At 38.3% G+C, this 18,981-nt stretch overlaps 1 protein-coding gene across 1 annotated transcript in view; it reads right to left on the bottom strand.

Annotated features, from left to right (window-relative positions):
- The window catches only part of THSD7B (thrombospondin type 1 domain containing 7B), a 730,694-nt gene that overhangs the window by 233,646 nt on the left and 478,067 nt on the right, over positions 1–18,981 (bottom strand). Inside the window, exon 12 of the mRNA XM_004774248.3 lies at positions 30–224. Within this exon, the coding sequence (XP_004774305.2) occupies positions 30–224 (195 nt within the window). The remainder of the gene's footprint in view (positions 1–29; positions 225–18,981) is intronic.

The following is an 18,981-nucleotide window of genomic DNA, read 5'->3' as shown; positions in this document are numbered from 1 at the left end:
GAAGCTAAGAAATGAAAGGTATACCCTACCTGTGAGCTGTCGCCGTCGACTTCGGGTTGTTTCACAATTTGTGGAGCAGGGAGTAAACTTGGACCAAACCGTGAAGGTGCAGTCATCTCGACACGGGACTGTGCATTCTTGTACAAGGGGAGGCATGCCATTTGTCTGCTTGAGGCATTCCATCATTTCTGCCGACTGGTTATCATCAGAGACACAGGAGACCGCTTTAAAAAAAAAATGAATTCTTTTGTTATTATTTTGATTAAATCAATCTGTTGCTTGTACTTCAACAAAAGAGCAGAATCCCCCAATGTCTGAAAATTTGGTTAACACTGTGATTGGAAAAGGTGTTCAACACCGCTAACCTTATTTCTCTCTGGAAATTAAACGTTTAAGGTTGCCAGTGGGGGTATCTGAAGATTTAATTGGTTTCATTATTAATTCAATTTGGTTGCACTGACAGCAACCAAAATAACTTCCAGTAATTTATTGTACATAAGCTTGTGAGTATCTGATCTCTAGGGATGATCTAAAACTAGGAAAGAATGTGTAAGAGTAAAACGAGGACAAAAAAGGGACAAGACCATGAATATCATGTGAATTGTTCTTTGATTTTAATTTACTTCTCTTTAATTTACTTCTCTTAATTTACTTCTCTTTTTTTAATTTACTTTGATTTTAATTTACTTCTCTTTAAAATACTTCTATTTTTGTTATATTTGTTATATATATTATTATATATATTATATTATATATTATTATATAATTTTATATATTATATATATTTGTTTTATTTATTATCCTTATTAACATTTCAGGAGAAAATTTTTAAATTTTTTCAAGTAAGGCATAATCTATCCAGGTAACTCCCATTACAGATATCAATTTCAGATAATTCAAAATTTATTTCACAAACTTTAACTAGAAGGTCTCTAGTCATACCATAAAACAACTAATAATCTTGAGGTAAAGAACTTAAGAAATTTTGTAAATTCTGTATTTGATTCTTTAAGCTAGTGACTTTTTATTCATTTATACAGGGTATTTTCTGTATCTTTTATTCACCCTAATTATGAATTTTGTAGGGATCTTTGTAGCCTCTAGACCCATACTGGCACTACTGACATTTTAGGTTGGACACTGCATAGGTATTTGTTTCTTGTGTGCCGGAAGACATTTAGCAGCATCTTTGGCCTCTACCTACTAGATGTCAGCAGCACATACACCCTCCCAGTTGTGAAAATCAAAAGCTCCAGACATTGTCAAATGTTGCCCCAGGTGAAAACTACTCTTCTAAACTCATTGCTAACCACGGAGATCTAGGAGAACACGTAGATTCTATGGCATGACCTTGGACCTACTGCATCAGCATCTCTGGAGCAGAATTCTAGGCATATATTTTTGTCTTTAAGTGTCCCAGGTGGTTCTGCTGCAGCCTGCCCACAGACAACCCATTTTTGGCATGGTGCCTGTGGATATAGGGTAGGTTAATTGGTATTTGCTAAATTGTTCATCCTAAAATCCCAGTTTAAGATAATTTTTATGACAACTCTAAAATCTACCAAGTTATAAGGAATAAACACACCACAGCTTAGGATCAACATTGTTAAGAATCAACTTTATATGAAAAGTTTTATAATGCAGGGTAACTGTATATAGGGACTCCACTTAATTGCTCATTCTTATATTCTGAACTTTTTTTTCAAAAAATTTATTTTTTCAGTGTTCCAAGATTCATTATGTATCACACCCTGTGCTCCATGCAATATGTGCCCTCCTTAATACCTACCACCAGGCTCACCCATCGCCCTGCCCTTCTCCCTTCCAAAACCCTCAGTTTCTCAGAGTCCACAGTCTCTCATGGTTTGTCTCCCCCTCCAATTTTCCCTATTTCTCTTTTCCTTTCCTTCTCCTAATGTCCTCCATGTTATTCCTTATGTTCCACAAGTAAGTAAAAGCATATAATTAACTTTATCTGCTTTACTTATTCCACTCAGCATTATCTCCAGTCCTGTCCATGTGGATGTAAAAATTGGGCATTCATCCTTTCTGATGGCTGAGTAATAATCCATTGTGTATATGGACCATATCTTCTTTATCCATTCATTTGTTGAAGGGCATCTTGGCTCTTTCCACAGTTTGGTGACCGTGGCCATTGCTGCTATGAACATATGGCCCTTCTTTTCACTACATCTGTATCTTTGGGGTAAATACCCAGTTTCATTATTCTGAGCACAAAGAACAACTCAATCTGATTTTTTTTTTTTCTTAATAACCGAAAGCCAAATCCATCCAATGTTTTAGGACCAAGGAGTTACCTAAGATGACAATGAATGTATATACAATACTTCCCAGTTTGTACATCTGCTCTGTGCCATGTGGGGTTATTCACTGGTTTTGAGCAATTTTTGCTTTTGTTTTTAATCTATATTCTAGGAACAAAATCCATTCCAACAAGGTCAATATCACCTATGTTTTTTTTCCATTGGAAATATTATAGCCATTAATGAATACACCAATATACTTTATCTTAAGTAGGATACATGCAAATGTTATTTCAGTTACATGTTTAGATAACCAATCTGGAGTCAGTTTAGGGGACTTCTATCTTCCCAAGTTATTTTTCCTCCCAAGATGACAATGCACTGATTAGCATGAAGTGGAATTTTAAATACTTTTAAAAAGCATTGTTATTTGAAATCTGAACCTCTATGTATCCAGAGGTAAGGCTTTTCCAAAGAAGTTTTTAAAATTATTTTCCACATTAGTGTATAGTTGACAACTATGATAAACATTCAATGATATTTTGAAATTTTGCAAGCTAAATGATCAAAATCAGGATTTAGGAATGCCTATATTGAGCTATTTTGCATTAATGAAAGAAAGCATCAAGAATAAAGAATAGCTATAGAATATGGTGTAATTCAGAGACATTCTTATCAAATGGTATGAATACAAATTCCAATTCCAAACATCTGGGAATTACATGAATGGAGTTATTTAATCTTTGCACATAGACTCATCTATAAAATGATTATAGTAAGAGAACCTACAACAGAGTTGTGAGAAAGCTTAAAACAGTATCTCTCATACACTCAAGGTTCCAAAATGCTATTGACTTAACTTTTAGTATTTAATTTTTAATTTCTTTATTAAATCTAGCAGACTGATAGTTCTCCTCTCAGGTACACATACTACCACTCTCCATGGCCACCTTCAGAATCTGAGGGATAAAGGAAAGAAAACCATGGTTGAATCTCACAGGAGTCTGGCACCACACTTAAAAAATCACCATTAGTCAAAGAGTATGTCAAATATGCCCTAAACACATTCACTACATTAGCAGGGCTATGTAGACCAAATCAGATCAAGGGTTCCTAAACGAACTGATGTATTAGAGTAGTCTAACAGAGACAACAGAGATCTCCAAGGGCCAAAGAAAACACTGGCAGTTGTAGCATGAAGTTTCATGATACCCACTTTAATCTCAATAGCACTGTTCTGTGTTATTACTGATGATCTGTTAACTTAAGGGTTGAGTGGCAACTGATACACTACAGATCATACAATCATCGAATTAGGTCAGGCATTCTGGCTTTCCGATTTCTCCAAGTTCAAGATGCTAATTTCTTTTCAAGTGTGAAAAAAAACACCAGACAAATTTAAAAGAGGGGTGCCTAGGTGGCTCAGTTGGTTTAGTGAATGACTCTTGTTTCTGCCTCAGGTCATGATTGCAGGGTCCTGAGACCGAGGCCCCTGCTGGACTGCCACTAAATGAGAATTCTGCTAGAGATTCTCTCTCCTCCTCGCCCTCTGCCCCTCCCCCACCCACCTACTTTGCAAGCATGAACATGCACACACACTCTCCAACTCAAATAAAATCTTAAAAATATGAATGTTTCTTGGGAACATTCTAGTATAAAATGAATCATTCAATAAACATTTATTGGAAGACTGGATACTGAATTATACCAATGGATACAAAATTACTGAGGAAAAACAGCAAGAGCAAAGTCTGCAGGACTGGAAAACCAGGAAATGAGAAGATATTTGGAGTAAATGAGGATAACTAGTAGCTAGTGGCACAATCCAATTCAGACCCTCCTTCCATTAGGCAACTCATGGGGAAAGGTTATTTTTAAAATGCATTATTTTAAATCTTTAAAATAGTTCTTAACCACTAGAAGGTGTGGAGACTCCTTAAGCCCAAAAACTTATTTTGAAAAAACAGATGTGGCAAAGTATACTGATAAAATTGTAAGTCCTAGTGTCAAATAGAACTAAGTGACTCTCCATTTTTTTCTACTGTTACCTTGGACAAGTTATATAAAAAGACTCCATTAACCCATCCATATAATTTTAGAGTAATATCTATACCATATAATAAATTGACACAGGTGAAGTACTTAGCACAGCAGGGGGATGTTGGTGTGCAAGCATCAAGTGCATGAATGGGGGGAGGGGCAGAGGGAGAGGGAGAGAACTTCAACAGACTGTGCCGAGCAGGGAGCCCAAAGCAGGGCTCCATCTCACCACCCTGACATCATGACCTGAGCTGAAACCAAGAACTGAATTGAACTCCTAACGAACTGAGCTACCCAGGCACCCTATGGAAGATGGCCTATTTTTATGATAAAGTCTTCTAGAAATGGAAACATAACAAGCATCAGTAAAGAAGAATCCAACATTACTTGACTTGGCTCAGGAAGAATTTTCCAAATCCCACTACCAATAATCTTGGCCCCTAAGAAGTGTAACTGGAGTCTCCTTTCAGTTAGAGTATTAAAGTCAGTAGCCTATTCCAAAGCTTACATGGCTCTCCCAAAGATATGGTCTATTCTATTTCCAAGTGATGCTCTGTGCATCCTGCTAATTGTTTATGAAAATGAGCCTTATAAGCTAATAGAGGAGATCAGAACTCCAGAGAAAGTCAGAAACTGAAATCCAAGTCCTGTTGGGAATACGTTCCAGAAGCACCAAGATCAAAGTCCTTAAAAATCTTAAGTGTTTCATGAAAGGACCATGAACATTTGTGCAGAAGAGTGCTGGCCATATTTGCAGCTTCATATTTCACTCAGTGAGGTGATTATATCCAGCATAAACATGAACCATACCTCTCTAAGCTAAAGCTAAATTCAAAAGCCTTTTAACATCTGAGGCTTAGGGGGATTTATCAAACTTTTCTGACCATTAGAACCATTTGTGCTTCATTACAGATAAGGCGAGGGATGAAACAAGGCAAAGAAATATAGCTTATGCCCTGAAGTCAGAAATACATCTTGAAGTCATTCTACTTCTGTGGTGGTCTAAACATCAAACTTTGCTTATATACCTGAATCTTAATTACCTACAGCTTGTTCCCTATTGATCTTATTGAACTTGATCCGTTCATCCATCCATCCATCCAGTCAATATATAAGCAACTATGAAACATTATAAAATCAATATGTGTATATATAGATATGCATGTACATACACATAATCTGGCTTCTGGGAGGTGACAGTAGTGGCAGTAACAGAAAGGTAGATGGTACAACATTGTCGTCTCTGTAATAGAGACAACCAATGAGGGAACTTGGTATAGAAAGGAAAAGTAGGTACTGCAATCTTACATGGAAAGGACGTGCTGTGGACAAGCAGGAAAAAAGCCATTACCAAAATTCATCTATCAGATATTTGCTATTTAGTTTCACCCTGAGTCCTGGGTCCTTTGGATCATAGCAAATCACTTGCAGACCACAATCTAGAGAAAGTTTTTTTTTGGTGGTGGTGGTGGGGAGAGGGCTTCTAAGTAGTTAAAGTCCTCTATACTAGGGGGCAAAGTCTTTTGAGGAAAGGGAGAGGCATTTACTACTGACCCTTCCTGTCCTTTATTTCTACACGGACTAGATTGTTTAAGGAATGGCAATTCAATGCTCAATTATAATCATTTATTAAACTTGGAATATTGTTGTCTTTGTGAGAGGAAAATTGTACTGCCAGGTAAAATTAGTTCCAGTAGCTGCAGAACAATCTCATTATTGGGCATGTTTGAAATTTAGTGACCTTAGGCTTTGGACAGAAAGTTCTCAGGCTAGCTGCCTGGGACAGCTGAGTATTCTTAAGGAACAATGGAGAGGCATGTGTTTGAACAAAGCCACACAGATGAGAGCTCTCAGACAACAGTCACCTACTAGTAATGGGAATGGTAGGGTGACCAGAAACCCCCCCCGAACTTCTGTGAAGTTTGAAGTCCTATTTTCCCATTTACAGTGTCTAACAATGTATAAAACACATAGAATTGAGTTCAGCTTCTTCACCTTTCTCATAGTTATGACATAAGCTGAGCCTTAGAGAGGAAGAAAAAAAAAAATCACAAAAAGCAGAGAAGAGTTACTAATTGCTTTCCCCCGTTACCTCTTTTCAATTTTAGCAGCATGAAAAGGAATACCCTGACACAAACTGTAAAATTATCTGATAATCTAGCAAAAGAAACAAAGCAAGGACCTAGCTGAATTCTCAGTATGTCTGAATTAATTTTTGAAAAAGAACTACGCACTGTTAATATGGGAGGCTTAAGCAACCTTCTCAGGCTTCCAAGGTGACTGAATTCATCAGATTTTTAACTGTTACTAAACAGCTAGTCTTTTTATCCTCTATCACCTCTAGACTCAGGTCATCAGGCATGCCGTGATAAGTTGGTCTTTTTTAAAATTTTCCCCCCCACTTACAGCATGAAGAGTGCAGGGGTCACTGTCCTGATAAGAAAGAATGATACTCAGCCTGGGAAGAGTAAGTAATGGAAGCTGCTACTTCCCCATCTGTCTAAACTCCCCCTTCACCAAGGACAACCACATTACTTTCCCCAAGTTACTATGGACTAGAGTTCAATTGTCATAGTTGACAAGAAAGGTTAAGAAGAATTTCGTTTTAGAGGTGATGATTTCCAGGAAGCAGGGGTAACATGATAAAAAGCCAGGAGGGCTCTATGAGCTTGCTGTCCTGCCGTGAGGTGCTTCAAGCACAAAGCTCCATTTACAGGTGTGTCAAGAAACAGAAAGGAGGGACAGCAGCTGCCCAGTTCAAAAAACAGTCTGACAACATATTCTATCAGGCCCTGCACTGGTAGCTGGGGAGACACAGATGGAAGAAATGGTCACTGTACCGAGGGTCCTGCAAGAGCACAGCATGGGAGCCTCTGGCACCAGGCAGTCAGTGTCACTTCCTGGAAGGACAGACACATGAAAGTGGGGTAGGACGTTCCCTATAAAAACAACTTAAGCCAGGCCAGGAACTTGACATACCATACACCTGTGCAGAGAACCAGCAATATGGTGGGCTGGCTTCCTGTCTTTGCTCTGTACACTCCTAGGACTCTACTTCCCCTTTGATAAGATCCATTATGTACAGAAATACATGGTCTATATCTGCGATGTTACTAAATTAAGGACATTATGCCAGGCTGCCCCAGACAAGTATGGGGTCCAGTGTGAGAAAGTAAGAAGAGGTCATAAATCACAAGTCTAAAGAGTTAAAAGTTAAAAACTGAAATTAACAGATCTGTAATAGATCTGTTCTACTTCCCTACACTAACATATTTGCTTTCCTAACATCTTGGAAAGCTAGGTTCTAATAACAATTCTGGGGTGAAGTTTTCATCTGGAATATGCCTCCATCCCAGCCCAATACCCTTGCCCCCTTCCTTCCCTTCTCATTCCAGCTGAATTCTACCCCAGCCAGGACCTTCCTGCACTTGCTGTCAATCCTGCGAAGCTCAATTCACAAGTCAGCTGCCAGTCATCCATGCCAGGCCTAGAGTACACATGTAGCTAGAGTAAGCTTTCCTCCAGTCAGACTCCAAAGAGGCCTCTTTCATCCTTGAGGCTGGCTCAGGGCCATATAGGCAGGGAGTTCTAGAGTCCTAAGGACTAGGAAGAGATAGGCGTTGGGTAGGGAACCTGGACTCCATTGGGACTCCTTATCTTTGAGAGGGAAGGAAGTTGGAAAGGCCAGAGAAGGGCCCTTGAATGTATGGGAGCTAGGGGAAACCATCTTTTGGTGAGTCTAAGGGCAGAACTGCCTTCCCTTCCAATTAATTCTTTACAGACTGATAGAGTCTTCCTTAAGACCTCCCTTCCTGGTAGATAATCAGGGAAAGTACCAATTCCAATTAAAGCTATTTTAGTTTGGCCTATTTTAATTTGTTCCCTTTTTTTTTTTTAAAGATTTTATTTATTTGACAGACAGATCACAAGTAAGCAGAGAGGCAGACAGAGAGAGAAGAGGAAGCAGGTTCTCCACTGAGCAGAGAGCCAAATGCGGGGCTTGATCCCAGGACACTGGGCAGAGACTTTAACCCACTGAGCCACCCAGGTAACCCAGGACATGGCTTTTGGGAAAAACCCAAAGCCATAATGGCAGACAGGCCGCAGACAGAGAAAACTAATCAGATTAAGTAGGTAAATTAAGAAGCATCTAAAAAACGTGAGGCCTACCGTACACATAGTGCACCACTGGGTACTGAGGTCCAGGACTGCTGTACCTGGGTTTGGCTTCTGTATGGAAAAGTGTCCCAAAAAGTGATTGACACCCATTCAGGTGCCCCTAAATGGAGGGAGGGATTCTTTGAAGCCCACAATGGAGAAGCCAGAGGCACAAAAAAGCGCTCTGTCGGAAAGTCCAATGCTTTTCTTTAGTTTCAGAAAAAGCCTTAGGATTTTCTTTTTTCCAGTGCTAATTTATTTCCAAGGGGTTATTGTTTTCTGGTTGCCACTGTAACAAACTACCACAAGTTAAGCCACTAAAAAACAAAAGTTTGTTTTCTTACAAATTCTGGGAGTCAGAAGTACGACATCAGTTTCACACGGCAAAAATCAAGTCGTCAGCAGGCCTGGTTCTCTCTGGAAGCTAGGGAGAGTCAAAGGGCTCACTCACACTTTCCAGCTTCTAGAGACTGCGTGTTTCCCTCACTGACAGGCCCTAGCTCTGGCTTCAAAGCACACCTTGTGTGGAAACTCAGCGCATGCCCATTTCCTTCCTGTCGCCCACTTCCCTTATAAAGGCTGCTGTGATTACATTGGACCCACCTGGATAACCTGGGCTAATCTCCCCTTAGAATCCTTAGACTTAATTACATCTGCAAAGTCCCTTTTGCCTCATAAGGTAAGACATTCTCAGCTTCCAAAGATTAGAACTTACCACTTTGGGGGGCGGTTATTTAGCCTGCAAAACAGGGGAGAAGTATTTTTTCTAGATCCAAGGTACTGCCTCATTCACTGGAATAAGAACCAGGCCTACTTCATCTGCTCCCAATAAAAGAAGGAAGGCATATTTGACACAATCAAATTTACCATTACTTCCCCAACCCCTACTCTCATGCTGGTTTGTTTTGTTTTGTTTTAATTCTTTCATTTTTCAGTCACTGTGCCTGGCTTTCCTCAGTCATCCAGACTACCTTTAGAACTACTCTCCCCATACTCTGCTGGGGTATTCTTAGGGAAAACAGGCAAGTGAACTTATTTCTTATTCAAGATCAAGCATATTCAAGAATGTACATCTAGAGGCACCTGGCTGCTCAGACAGTAAAGCATGTGAGTCTTGATTTCAGGATTGGAGTTCATGCCCCATGTTGGGTGTGGACCTACTTTAAAAAAAAAAAAAAAAGAATATATAATATATAGCTACATTAAACAGAAGTGCATTATTCTATTTAGGTCAGTCTGAGCCAGGCAAAATGCAAAGCCACATCCCCCCACCCCCGTGCCCCATCCAACCTTCAAGCTTCAATTTTTGGCTTCATGAATGAATGAAGGGAGAACCTCTTCAGAGAAATACTGGAATTGAGGAGAGAATGAGAACAGTAGAAGTAATTAAAAGTACTATGTCCCATAAAAGAAGGCCAACTCTATGCTCTCTTTCATAACAAGCATGTCTTATTGTCTCTACTATGGGGACATGCTCTGAACTGTCCACCATAAGTGCCAGCAGCCCTGAGCCACTCCCTCACTCCACTCCATGCTCAAGAGCCAAGTGCTGGCCAAGGTGAGGATGCACATCAATAGGGTCCCATGCGCGCTATGTGGAATAGTCTTCCCATCTTGTCTGTGCTGTTACTCTGGCTGTAGACAAGAGAGAAAGACTGTCCTAATCCTCTCCCAATGTGGCCAGGCCCAGTGTGGGGGTAGGACCAGGAGCCCTGGTCGTATAAGGAAGAACAGGATAGGTGACCATCTAGCACTTGCATTTCCTAGGTGCAGACATCAGGTCACCCCAGAATGACCAAGTCAACTTCTCCAAACAAGGATCAATCCCAGGCCCTTCCCCTTTGGACTTTAATCACAGGAGTCGAACCAACCAACACTCCACATATTCTAAATTTACTCGGTGGATGTGTTAGCGATTGCATTTCTGTGACAGTTTTAAGTTAATAGAGAAGGCATGAGTCGATTGGAAGTAGAAGCCGGTTCTTGGCCATATCCCACTTGCATTCATTTTTTTCCCTGCATTTTCTCTCTCCCCATGCAGAACACAGCATGTGGGAGCACAGCGTTTGGAGGTCCCATTCTTCAAAACTAGAGTCTGAATAAAGTGTGTGCTTATGATTACACGCTGACTGACATATATGCAACTTTTGAGTGGAACAGCATGAGTTGTGGAGATTGAATTAAACAATAAACCCGCAATTGCTTGTTAGGGTGCTTTAATTGACTCATAAGTACCATATGTGAAGCTGCGTGGCTACAGGAGCCCAATTATAAGCTTGCTTATGGAAAGATACAACTCATTTTGCATGTTGGAAACATACTCCCCAATTATTGTTGCCTCTAAGAAAAAAAAGCATTTTTAAATAAATAAGAAATACTTAGTGAGCTAATAATGTACACTTAGTCCCAAGGTAACCCTGAAGCACTTTATTTAGGTTCTAATACAAGATCAGAAAATGCACAGTGAAAAAAATGCCCTTCTGCTTTATTCTGTTAAGCCCGGAGCTCTCTGTGTTCACAACCGAAGAAGCCTACACAGGACTCTTGACTTGAGGGATTTTCCCTCCTAACTGACAAAAAACTGGTAAAAATAAACACTTAGGGAAAAAAGAGAACAAAGTAAAATTACAAACAATTCATAAATTAAACACAGCTAATACATGTGAGGGTTACAGAGGAGAAAGGGAGATCTTAAACTCTGGCTGCCAATCTAGTGGAGCAAATTCCAGAAGGTAATGCTAGGAATGGGGTCAGGTGATCAAGCTGGAAGCACATTGATCAGGATCAGCTGTGGGCTGGTGGAAGTGGGCAACACAGGAGATACATGCTGACCAATTAGTAAAATCAGGAGATTCCAGATACACAGAGTGAGCACCTTCGTTGAACCAGAGTTGAGAAGGTGTAACCAGTGGGAATCCTAAATCTAAGGAGGAAAAGCATAAAATTGTCCTTCTCTAGGGCACCATAGAGCCTGACCGTGGTGTTTGCATGAACACAAGTGGTCTTGGAGTACCTTTAGACCACCAGTGATTTTCAGTTAGCCACAGTGATGTCTCCCCAAATAAATAAGTAAGTACAAAGTGTAGCTTGTTTGCTAACAAAGCTGCCAGGGAAGTGTTTTAATCTCCTGCTACTCCTTCCCTTAAACTAGACCAAGAAAGATGCATACTCTGAACACAAAGACAGGAGATGCTAGGCAAACCCAGCTTCAAAAAGTTTGCAGCCACTCCTGCCATTTAGATCGCCTCTCTGAGTCCTTCCTCCTACACAGATAGTAAAACCTGTATTGAGAAAAGACATTATAAATGCATGTAAATCATCACACTCAGCAAGACATTGGCAGCAATCACTCTAAGTTAAGTCCTGACAGTGAATAGGAAGGAGCCATCCCTGCATCCAAGCTCGTTATATACCAGCGATTCTCTCCCTGATTTTAAAACTCCTTAGAGTAGCTCCATTTATCTCAGCTGACTTTCTCCCATTAAAAATAATGCAAGGGGGAATGACTGCTAATGGAATAGTGTTTCTTTTGGGGGAGATGAAAATGTTCCAGAATTAGATTATGGTGATGATTGCACAACCCTGTGAAAGTACTAAAAATGACCAACTTATATACATTGAAGAGCAAATTATATTCCAACAAAGTTGCTATAAACAATCCATACTGTATTCTGAATCTTAAAGAAATATAAATTATAAATATAATTCTAAAAAGAAGTTCAAAAGTCATGTCAAAAATCATGTCAACCAGCTGCAGCATTTCTAGAAATACTGGGAATTGGAAGCATTTAGCAGCTACCAAAGAAATTCTCTGAAAAGTTATGCTGAAAACCATTTATATTAACTTTTATAAATAAGGATGTTCCCATAAATAATGAATTAGGGCTTTATCATTAATACAGTTCTTTTTCACATGTTTCTGAGCTGCAAACTTTTAAATTTTGTCCTTCATTAAGAAAAACAAAATTAAACAAACAAACAAACAAACAAAAAGCAAGCACATTTGCCTAGACTTTCTGTGGTGCCATACTTGCCAAATCAGAATTCTGTAGAATGCTACTTGGAGGATGCAGTTGGTTGACCTATGAAATGTAACAGTAATAAAAGACAGAATTTCTGCCCTAAGAGGGCTTAAAATCTACACAGAAAACTTTTTTTTGGTTAAGATTTTGTTTATTTGACAGAGAGAGAGAGATCACAAGTAGGCAGAGAAGCAGGCAGAGAGAGAAGGGGAAGCAGGCTCCTGCTAGGCAGAGAGCCCGATGTGGGGCTCAATCCCAGGACCCTGAGATCATGACCTGAGCTGGAGGCAGAGGCTTTAACCCACTGAGCCACCCAGGTGCCCCACACAGAAAACTAATGTGTGTGTGGGGAACACCATAAATATCTTAGAACCATCTGTATGTAAACAAATTTTGAATACAAAAGCATTGTATAGTGGTTAATTTCTTACCACGTTTTAAAAGCTGTCAAGTAAGAAATCATCTAATTCCCCTCATAAATTCTTTCTCTTTCCTTCTTTCTCTAGCATGGCCTCATTAGAGGTGTAAGCTAATGGTGAGATGCTTTCTAGCATTTCCAAGTCATTTTTCTCACTGCCACTAAAATGTTTTCAGATTCGTTCAGAAATATCTGCCACATTCAAATTCTGGGTCTTATGCCGAATGAAGTCCTCAATTCAAATCATAGAAAAGTTTCTTGACATTTCTTTTATATATTTGAAAAAAAAAATTCATACACACTTCATTCTACAGAATATTGCCTATAACTATGCAATCTGCTAGAAGCTTTATACTCCTCCAGCCTCTATTTTATGTACATGTACAAGGGAAATGTCTATTTGGAAGCTGTGAAAGAATAAGTATGCTAATTCATACACCACATGGAGAAGGTGATTTATTCCATTTTTAAAGGAATATGGCAGTATTTACATAAGTTTCACCTGTATCTCTGCAAACAGCTGTTGTGCAAACAACTTCTAAATCAGGAGGAAAAACGAGCTGGGTATTTTTTAAACAGTAGCTCTGCACTTCACAGATGGACGGTGCTTTAGTTACCTGCCACACTTCACATAAAGGCATACAGAAGACTTGGGCCAAATCACTGCACCAAGTAATTACAGAATTAAAAAAAAAAAAATACTTACCCTTGAGTATGAAAGCTAAGATTCTTAGATGCCTCTATAAAACAGAAACTTTATTCATATCTGCCACGAAATAAGCTATCTTGATAATGAGCACTGTATCATTTATCAGGAAGCTCCACTTTGCCTCACATAATCCTTCTAGTAACAGTAACTAAGTAACAAATGAGATGTGAAACTCCAAATTAAGAAGTAATTTGGTGTTCTCTATTGAAAAACAAGTGCAAAGACCCGGGATATTCATTATCTCACTGTTACAGAGAAACAATAAATCAACACAATATCCACATGTACTCCCCACCCCTAGCTGAAGTAAACTACATTTGCTTGTGGATCTATCCACCTAAAACATGTTCCGAGGAACTTTTCTTTTTTGACAAATGATTTACTCTTTGTAGATCACTACGAAGGAGTACTCATGCTTTACAGGGAATCATAATCACTGCCATTATAATCAATTGTCTGTTAGGTACAAGGCTGATGCCATGTCAAGAAGGCATTTGTTTTCATTTTTGTTAGGTCTCCTCCCCTATAGGCTCTGCGAAGATGCTGCTGAAATTATGTTTATTCAACCCCAGATTGTCTTTGGTACCTCTGGAGGCCAAGCATTTGCTGCATCCTCTACGAAAAACACATTTGTTACACTTTCATTCTGTTCTAGAATCTCAAACTTAATAAAACCCTACAATAAAAGTCTGAGTAACAATGGGTTATAGGATCATATTGTAATTCTTACACACTATATATTTATTCACTAGTCACAAAACTGAGCTTCTCTCACAAGACATTTTAATGAAGAATAACTCACTTCATATAATATGCAGATGGATTCCTGAAAAGTTGTGTGCAGTACATAGGAAGGAAAGAATCATATTTTAATGCAACAGGAAGCCTGCTATCAAAAGGTTTTCTACCTAGAATAATGGTATTTAACCTCAAAGATTCATTTTTCAATGTAAATAACCCATGTTCTTATGTGAAACTGAAATTGTCTGAAGTGATATTCATCATTCAAAATCAAGTGACCTCTGATATCTTAAATTTTATACCTGCTAATGTTAGCTTAGTTAAGAGTGAAACCACCTTCCAATGTCTTACCAGTTTTAAGTGAAGACAGGAACTTGATCTATTTTTACCTTTAAGCATGGAGAAATAATTAAACCTAATGTGACTAACAATATTAAATTCATACATTTTACTACTTTGTGCTAGTACTGGCCAGCTGCATAATTCAAATTATCAAGGCTAATTGGGCCTGTAACCGAATATTCTTCTGATAATACATTGTTTTCCACATTTGTTTCAAGTCTTCATAGCACCCAAGTGGAATCTGCTTTTTAGCCAAAGCTCCATGCAAATGACCAGGACCCAAACACAAGGTGTGATGCTGAAGGTGTGACAGCATCAATCAGGAGATTGAGTCTGGCCCTGGCTTTTCCGGTGAGAGCTGTATGACCCACTCTGGGTAAAACTCATAAAGAATCAAGTGTATTTATGTGTATAATGAAGAAGTTGGACTAGGTTGATCGGTGACCCTTCCTGCTGTCATACTCCACGGCATTGTACGTATAGGCATGACAGAGCATTCTCAAATATATTGTTGTAATCCATGGTTTTATTGAGAACTTGTAAGGTTACCGCCCCCAGCTGGTCCTAAAGTAAGCATTTATGCATAATTGTATTTATTTCCTTTAATGACGTGTTGTTAAATACATACAGCATGCTAACACACAAATGCTAACACACTCAACAATTTTGGTAAAAATAAACCCATACTTCACTTAGGAAGGCATTTTATGGGGCGCCTGGGTGGCTCAGTGGGTTGAAGCCTCTGCCTTCGGCTCAGGTCTTGATCTCAGGGTCCTGGGATCGAGCCCAGCATCAGGCTCTCTGCTCAGCAAGGAGCCTGCTTCCCCCTCTCTCTGCCTCTCTGCCTACTTGTGATCTCTGTCAAATAAATAAATAAAATCTTAAAAAAAAAAAAAAAAGGGAAGGCATTTTATGTAACACATATAAATTAGTTGGACTTTCAGGTAAAGATGGCAGAATGGAAACATGATTATATTTCCACCTCCTTCTAAAATGTCATTAAACTTTGTGAGTCCTTAATGCGTTAAGAGAAAGGGAAAGAACAAAATTGTTTCATGATTTTGGAAGCCATAAATCAATGGACAAGAGGCAAAAGGCTGTACAGACCGAGAAAAATATTAAATTTAAGGGGCAAAAAACAAAAGCCAAGAGTTCATCTGACTTGCAACCCAGGCTCTCTAGAAATGGGGCTGAATGAATGAAGTTGACATTGAATAAGAAAGACCCATGAAAGTTTTTCTGAAATATGATACTGAAGGATCTGATTATCTTGAATAAAATATTTACTTAATCAGTTAAGAGTTTGGGATTTTTTTAGGGCTGAAAAGATGAAAAACAATGCAAAGGAAAAACAAACAAACAAACCTAGGGGTGTCTGGGTGGCTGAATCAGTTAAGCATCTATTTTGGGCTCAGGTCATGATCTAGCCCCAAGTCAGGCTTTCTGCTCATCAAGCAGTCTGCTTCTCCCTCTCCCTCTGCCATCCCCTCCCAAGCCCCTGCTCCTGCTCTCTTTCTCTCAAATGAACAAAAATCTTTAAAAAAAAAAAAACTAGAAAAATAATAATAAGATGTTTCAAGGAAAAAATGATTATCATAGTTCACTTAGAGTAAGACTTTCAAAAGTACGTGCATAATCAGATCAATATAAACACTGAATATATTGATCTAACAAAATTACGTGATAATCATATGGGGAAAATGGGAAGTATACCAGCATTGTGAGGGCAGGATAGTACAAGAGAACTAAATCCTTATTATTCAAATAGGGAAGGCAATAGTTAATGTGTAAATCTGAAAATATAACAAGTCAAAAACCAAACATAGTTTCTGGAGATATGATTTAAAAACAGCATCATCAGCTTAAAAGTAGTTAAAGAAAATGGAGGCAAGGAGAAAAACCTTATAGAATTATTTATTTACTTATTTATTTTTACTCCTATTACAGAACTATTTGATCTTTCAAATTATGAAGATCTATACATTTGATAAAACACTTAAATGAATAACTGAATGAATAAAATAGACTAACTCTAACATATTTAAAATACTCCCAGGTATACAAAATACTACTTTAAATCAAATACATACTATGTTAGATTATGTCTCATAAATACATTCTTTATAGGTAATGCCTTTCCAATTTTTCTCTCCCTATGTATTTATCTTTCTCAAAAAAAAAAAAAAAACAAAAGCTGGCACATTTTTTTCTTCTGACTTTGTGAAAATAACAGAAACATCTATTCTTTCATTTCACTTATTAATGGCTTACTATGCATTTCTATTAAACATTATAAAATAAAAACACACACAACAGAAACCCAATCCTTGGCTTTTGACAGCTGAAGTGGCTGGTTGGCCCAGGTGTCTGATGTAATTTACTTTTAACCTCTAGAAGGAAAAACGAGGACCTGACACAGAGAAAACTGTTGATAACAGAGGTCAAAATGATGAAGACGAAGCAGGATGGTTATTGGCTCATAATGAGAGATGAATTAGCAGGAACATCAGGGAGTACAAAAGAGAGTAAATTGTTTCTGAACTGTGTGGAAAGGCAAAGGTAGCTGGTTACTTAGAAGTTCTCAGTTTACTTTCCTGATTTAGAACAATTCTGCCCCTTTTAGGACATTCAACCCCCAAAGACCACTGATTTAGAAATTACATAATCTCAGGTTTTATTTCCATATTTTTATTTCTCTTTTTCTAGAAGAGTAGCTCTAAAATTAGGTATCCCTTAGATCTAATGCGTCACAAAGAAAAGTCTGGTGCAAATTTAAAGCCGTAGACAATGGATTTTGGTATTGAAGTCACCTCTATTCCTCCAAGCTGCTGTTTGCTAAAGCAAATAATGCCAGAAATCAATCTGAAGGACTGCCGAAAACAATAACAAACCTAAGCCAAAATAATCTAATTTTATTCTTGGCCAAGACAAACTCATGATTGACTACAAGAGACCTGCTTCCTCCCAAACTGTGGTACCCTGTGGGGAAAAGGAAGGGAAATGTCTGAGGTTGTTTCAAAACAACAACAATGACCCAGGAGGGATAGTCAAAATGAGTTCAAATCAAATCCAAGGAAAGGTGGTGGACCGGGTGGGAAAATGGGAAAATGTTCTTTAAAAACTTGGCTTTAACACACTTATGTACTGTTTACATTCTAATCTGCCAGTAGTCTGTTTCCTTGGAAAAAATGAATCCTTATAAAGGAAACTAAGACGACTCAGGAAATAAACATCAACTTGGACTGAGCTCAAGAAATTCCAAGCAGAGTTCTAAGACTACTTTACTTAATTATGATTGAGAATTCTGAAAATTATGGGATGGCAGTCTTTTGTGGTCTGGGTTCCCAATGCAAGTAACACAATAAATGAACACATTTATAATTAGGTAAGAATTAAGAATTAATGAATTTGGATAAAGCTATAACTCAAAACACAATTTTTTCCCTAATGAGTTGATAAGAAAATTCAGTTCTTTTTAATAATTTCCAGAGGTGCCTGGGAGGTGCAGTCAGTTAAGCGCCTGATTCTTGGTTTCAGCTCAGGTCATAATCTCAGGGTCTTGAGATCGAGCCCCAAATTAGGCTCTACGCTCAGCATGTAGTCTGCTCTAGACTCTCTCTCCTTCTGTCCCTCTCCCTGCTCTCTCTCTCTCAAATAAATAAATATTTTTTAAAAAATACTTTCCAAATGATAGAGACTTAGACAACTCTTTGTTTGTTTGTTTTTAACAGTGAAGTGCTCTTGGCTCTATAATCTTCGATTCTGATCATCTAAATGGTCACAGTAAAGATATGTCTGAAAAGGAACCCAGGCATTTGAATATAACATCATCGATAAAATGGGTTTGTACTGAAACCGACTGAGTTGGTATATTACCCTTTGACAGTTCAATGTAAGCTAGCTGACGAATCTAGAATTAATTTAGCTAAATACTTCCTTTACTGATGACATTATTTTCATATGGCTAGGAGAAAAATCAAAGGGTTAAATAAATGCCAAAATACTGATCCACACATTTTTTAAGAGAAAGGAAAAAAAAAAAAAAAGAGGAAGAAAAGAGAGAGAAAAAAAAAAAGCTTATATTTTTGGCAAGAAATTTTAGTATAAAAATCTATAACTTTTTTTAATCTAGAGATTTAAAGATTTTTTTTTTTTAACATATCCTAAATCCAGACAGAAAACAGTGAGTTCACACTTCCTCCCTACTCTTCGCTTCCCTAACCTCTGGGTATAGGGAATTTTTATTCCCACTCTATCATTCCTCTTCAAAGGAAAATGATTCTCAGT

Source organism: Mustela putorius, unplaced genomic scaffold (genome assembly GCF_011764305.1).
Source record: "Mustela putorius furo isolate JIRA1106 unplaced genomic scaffold, ASM1176430v1.1 tig00003867_pilon_pilon_pilon, whole genome shotgun sequence".
NCBI classification, from domain to species: domain Eukaryota; kingdom Metazoa; phylum Chordata; class Mammalia; order Carnivora; family Mustelidae; genus Mustela; species Mustela putorius.
The sequence above is the reverse complement of the archived record's forward strand: the minus strand, read 5'-3'. Positions and strand labels throughout refer to the sequence as shown.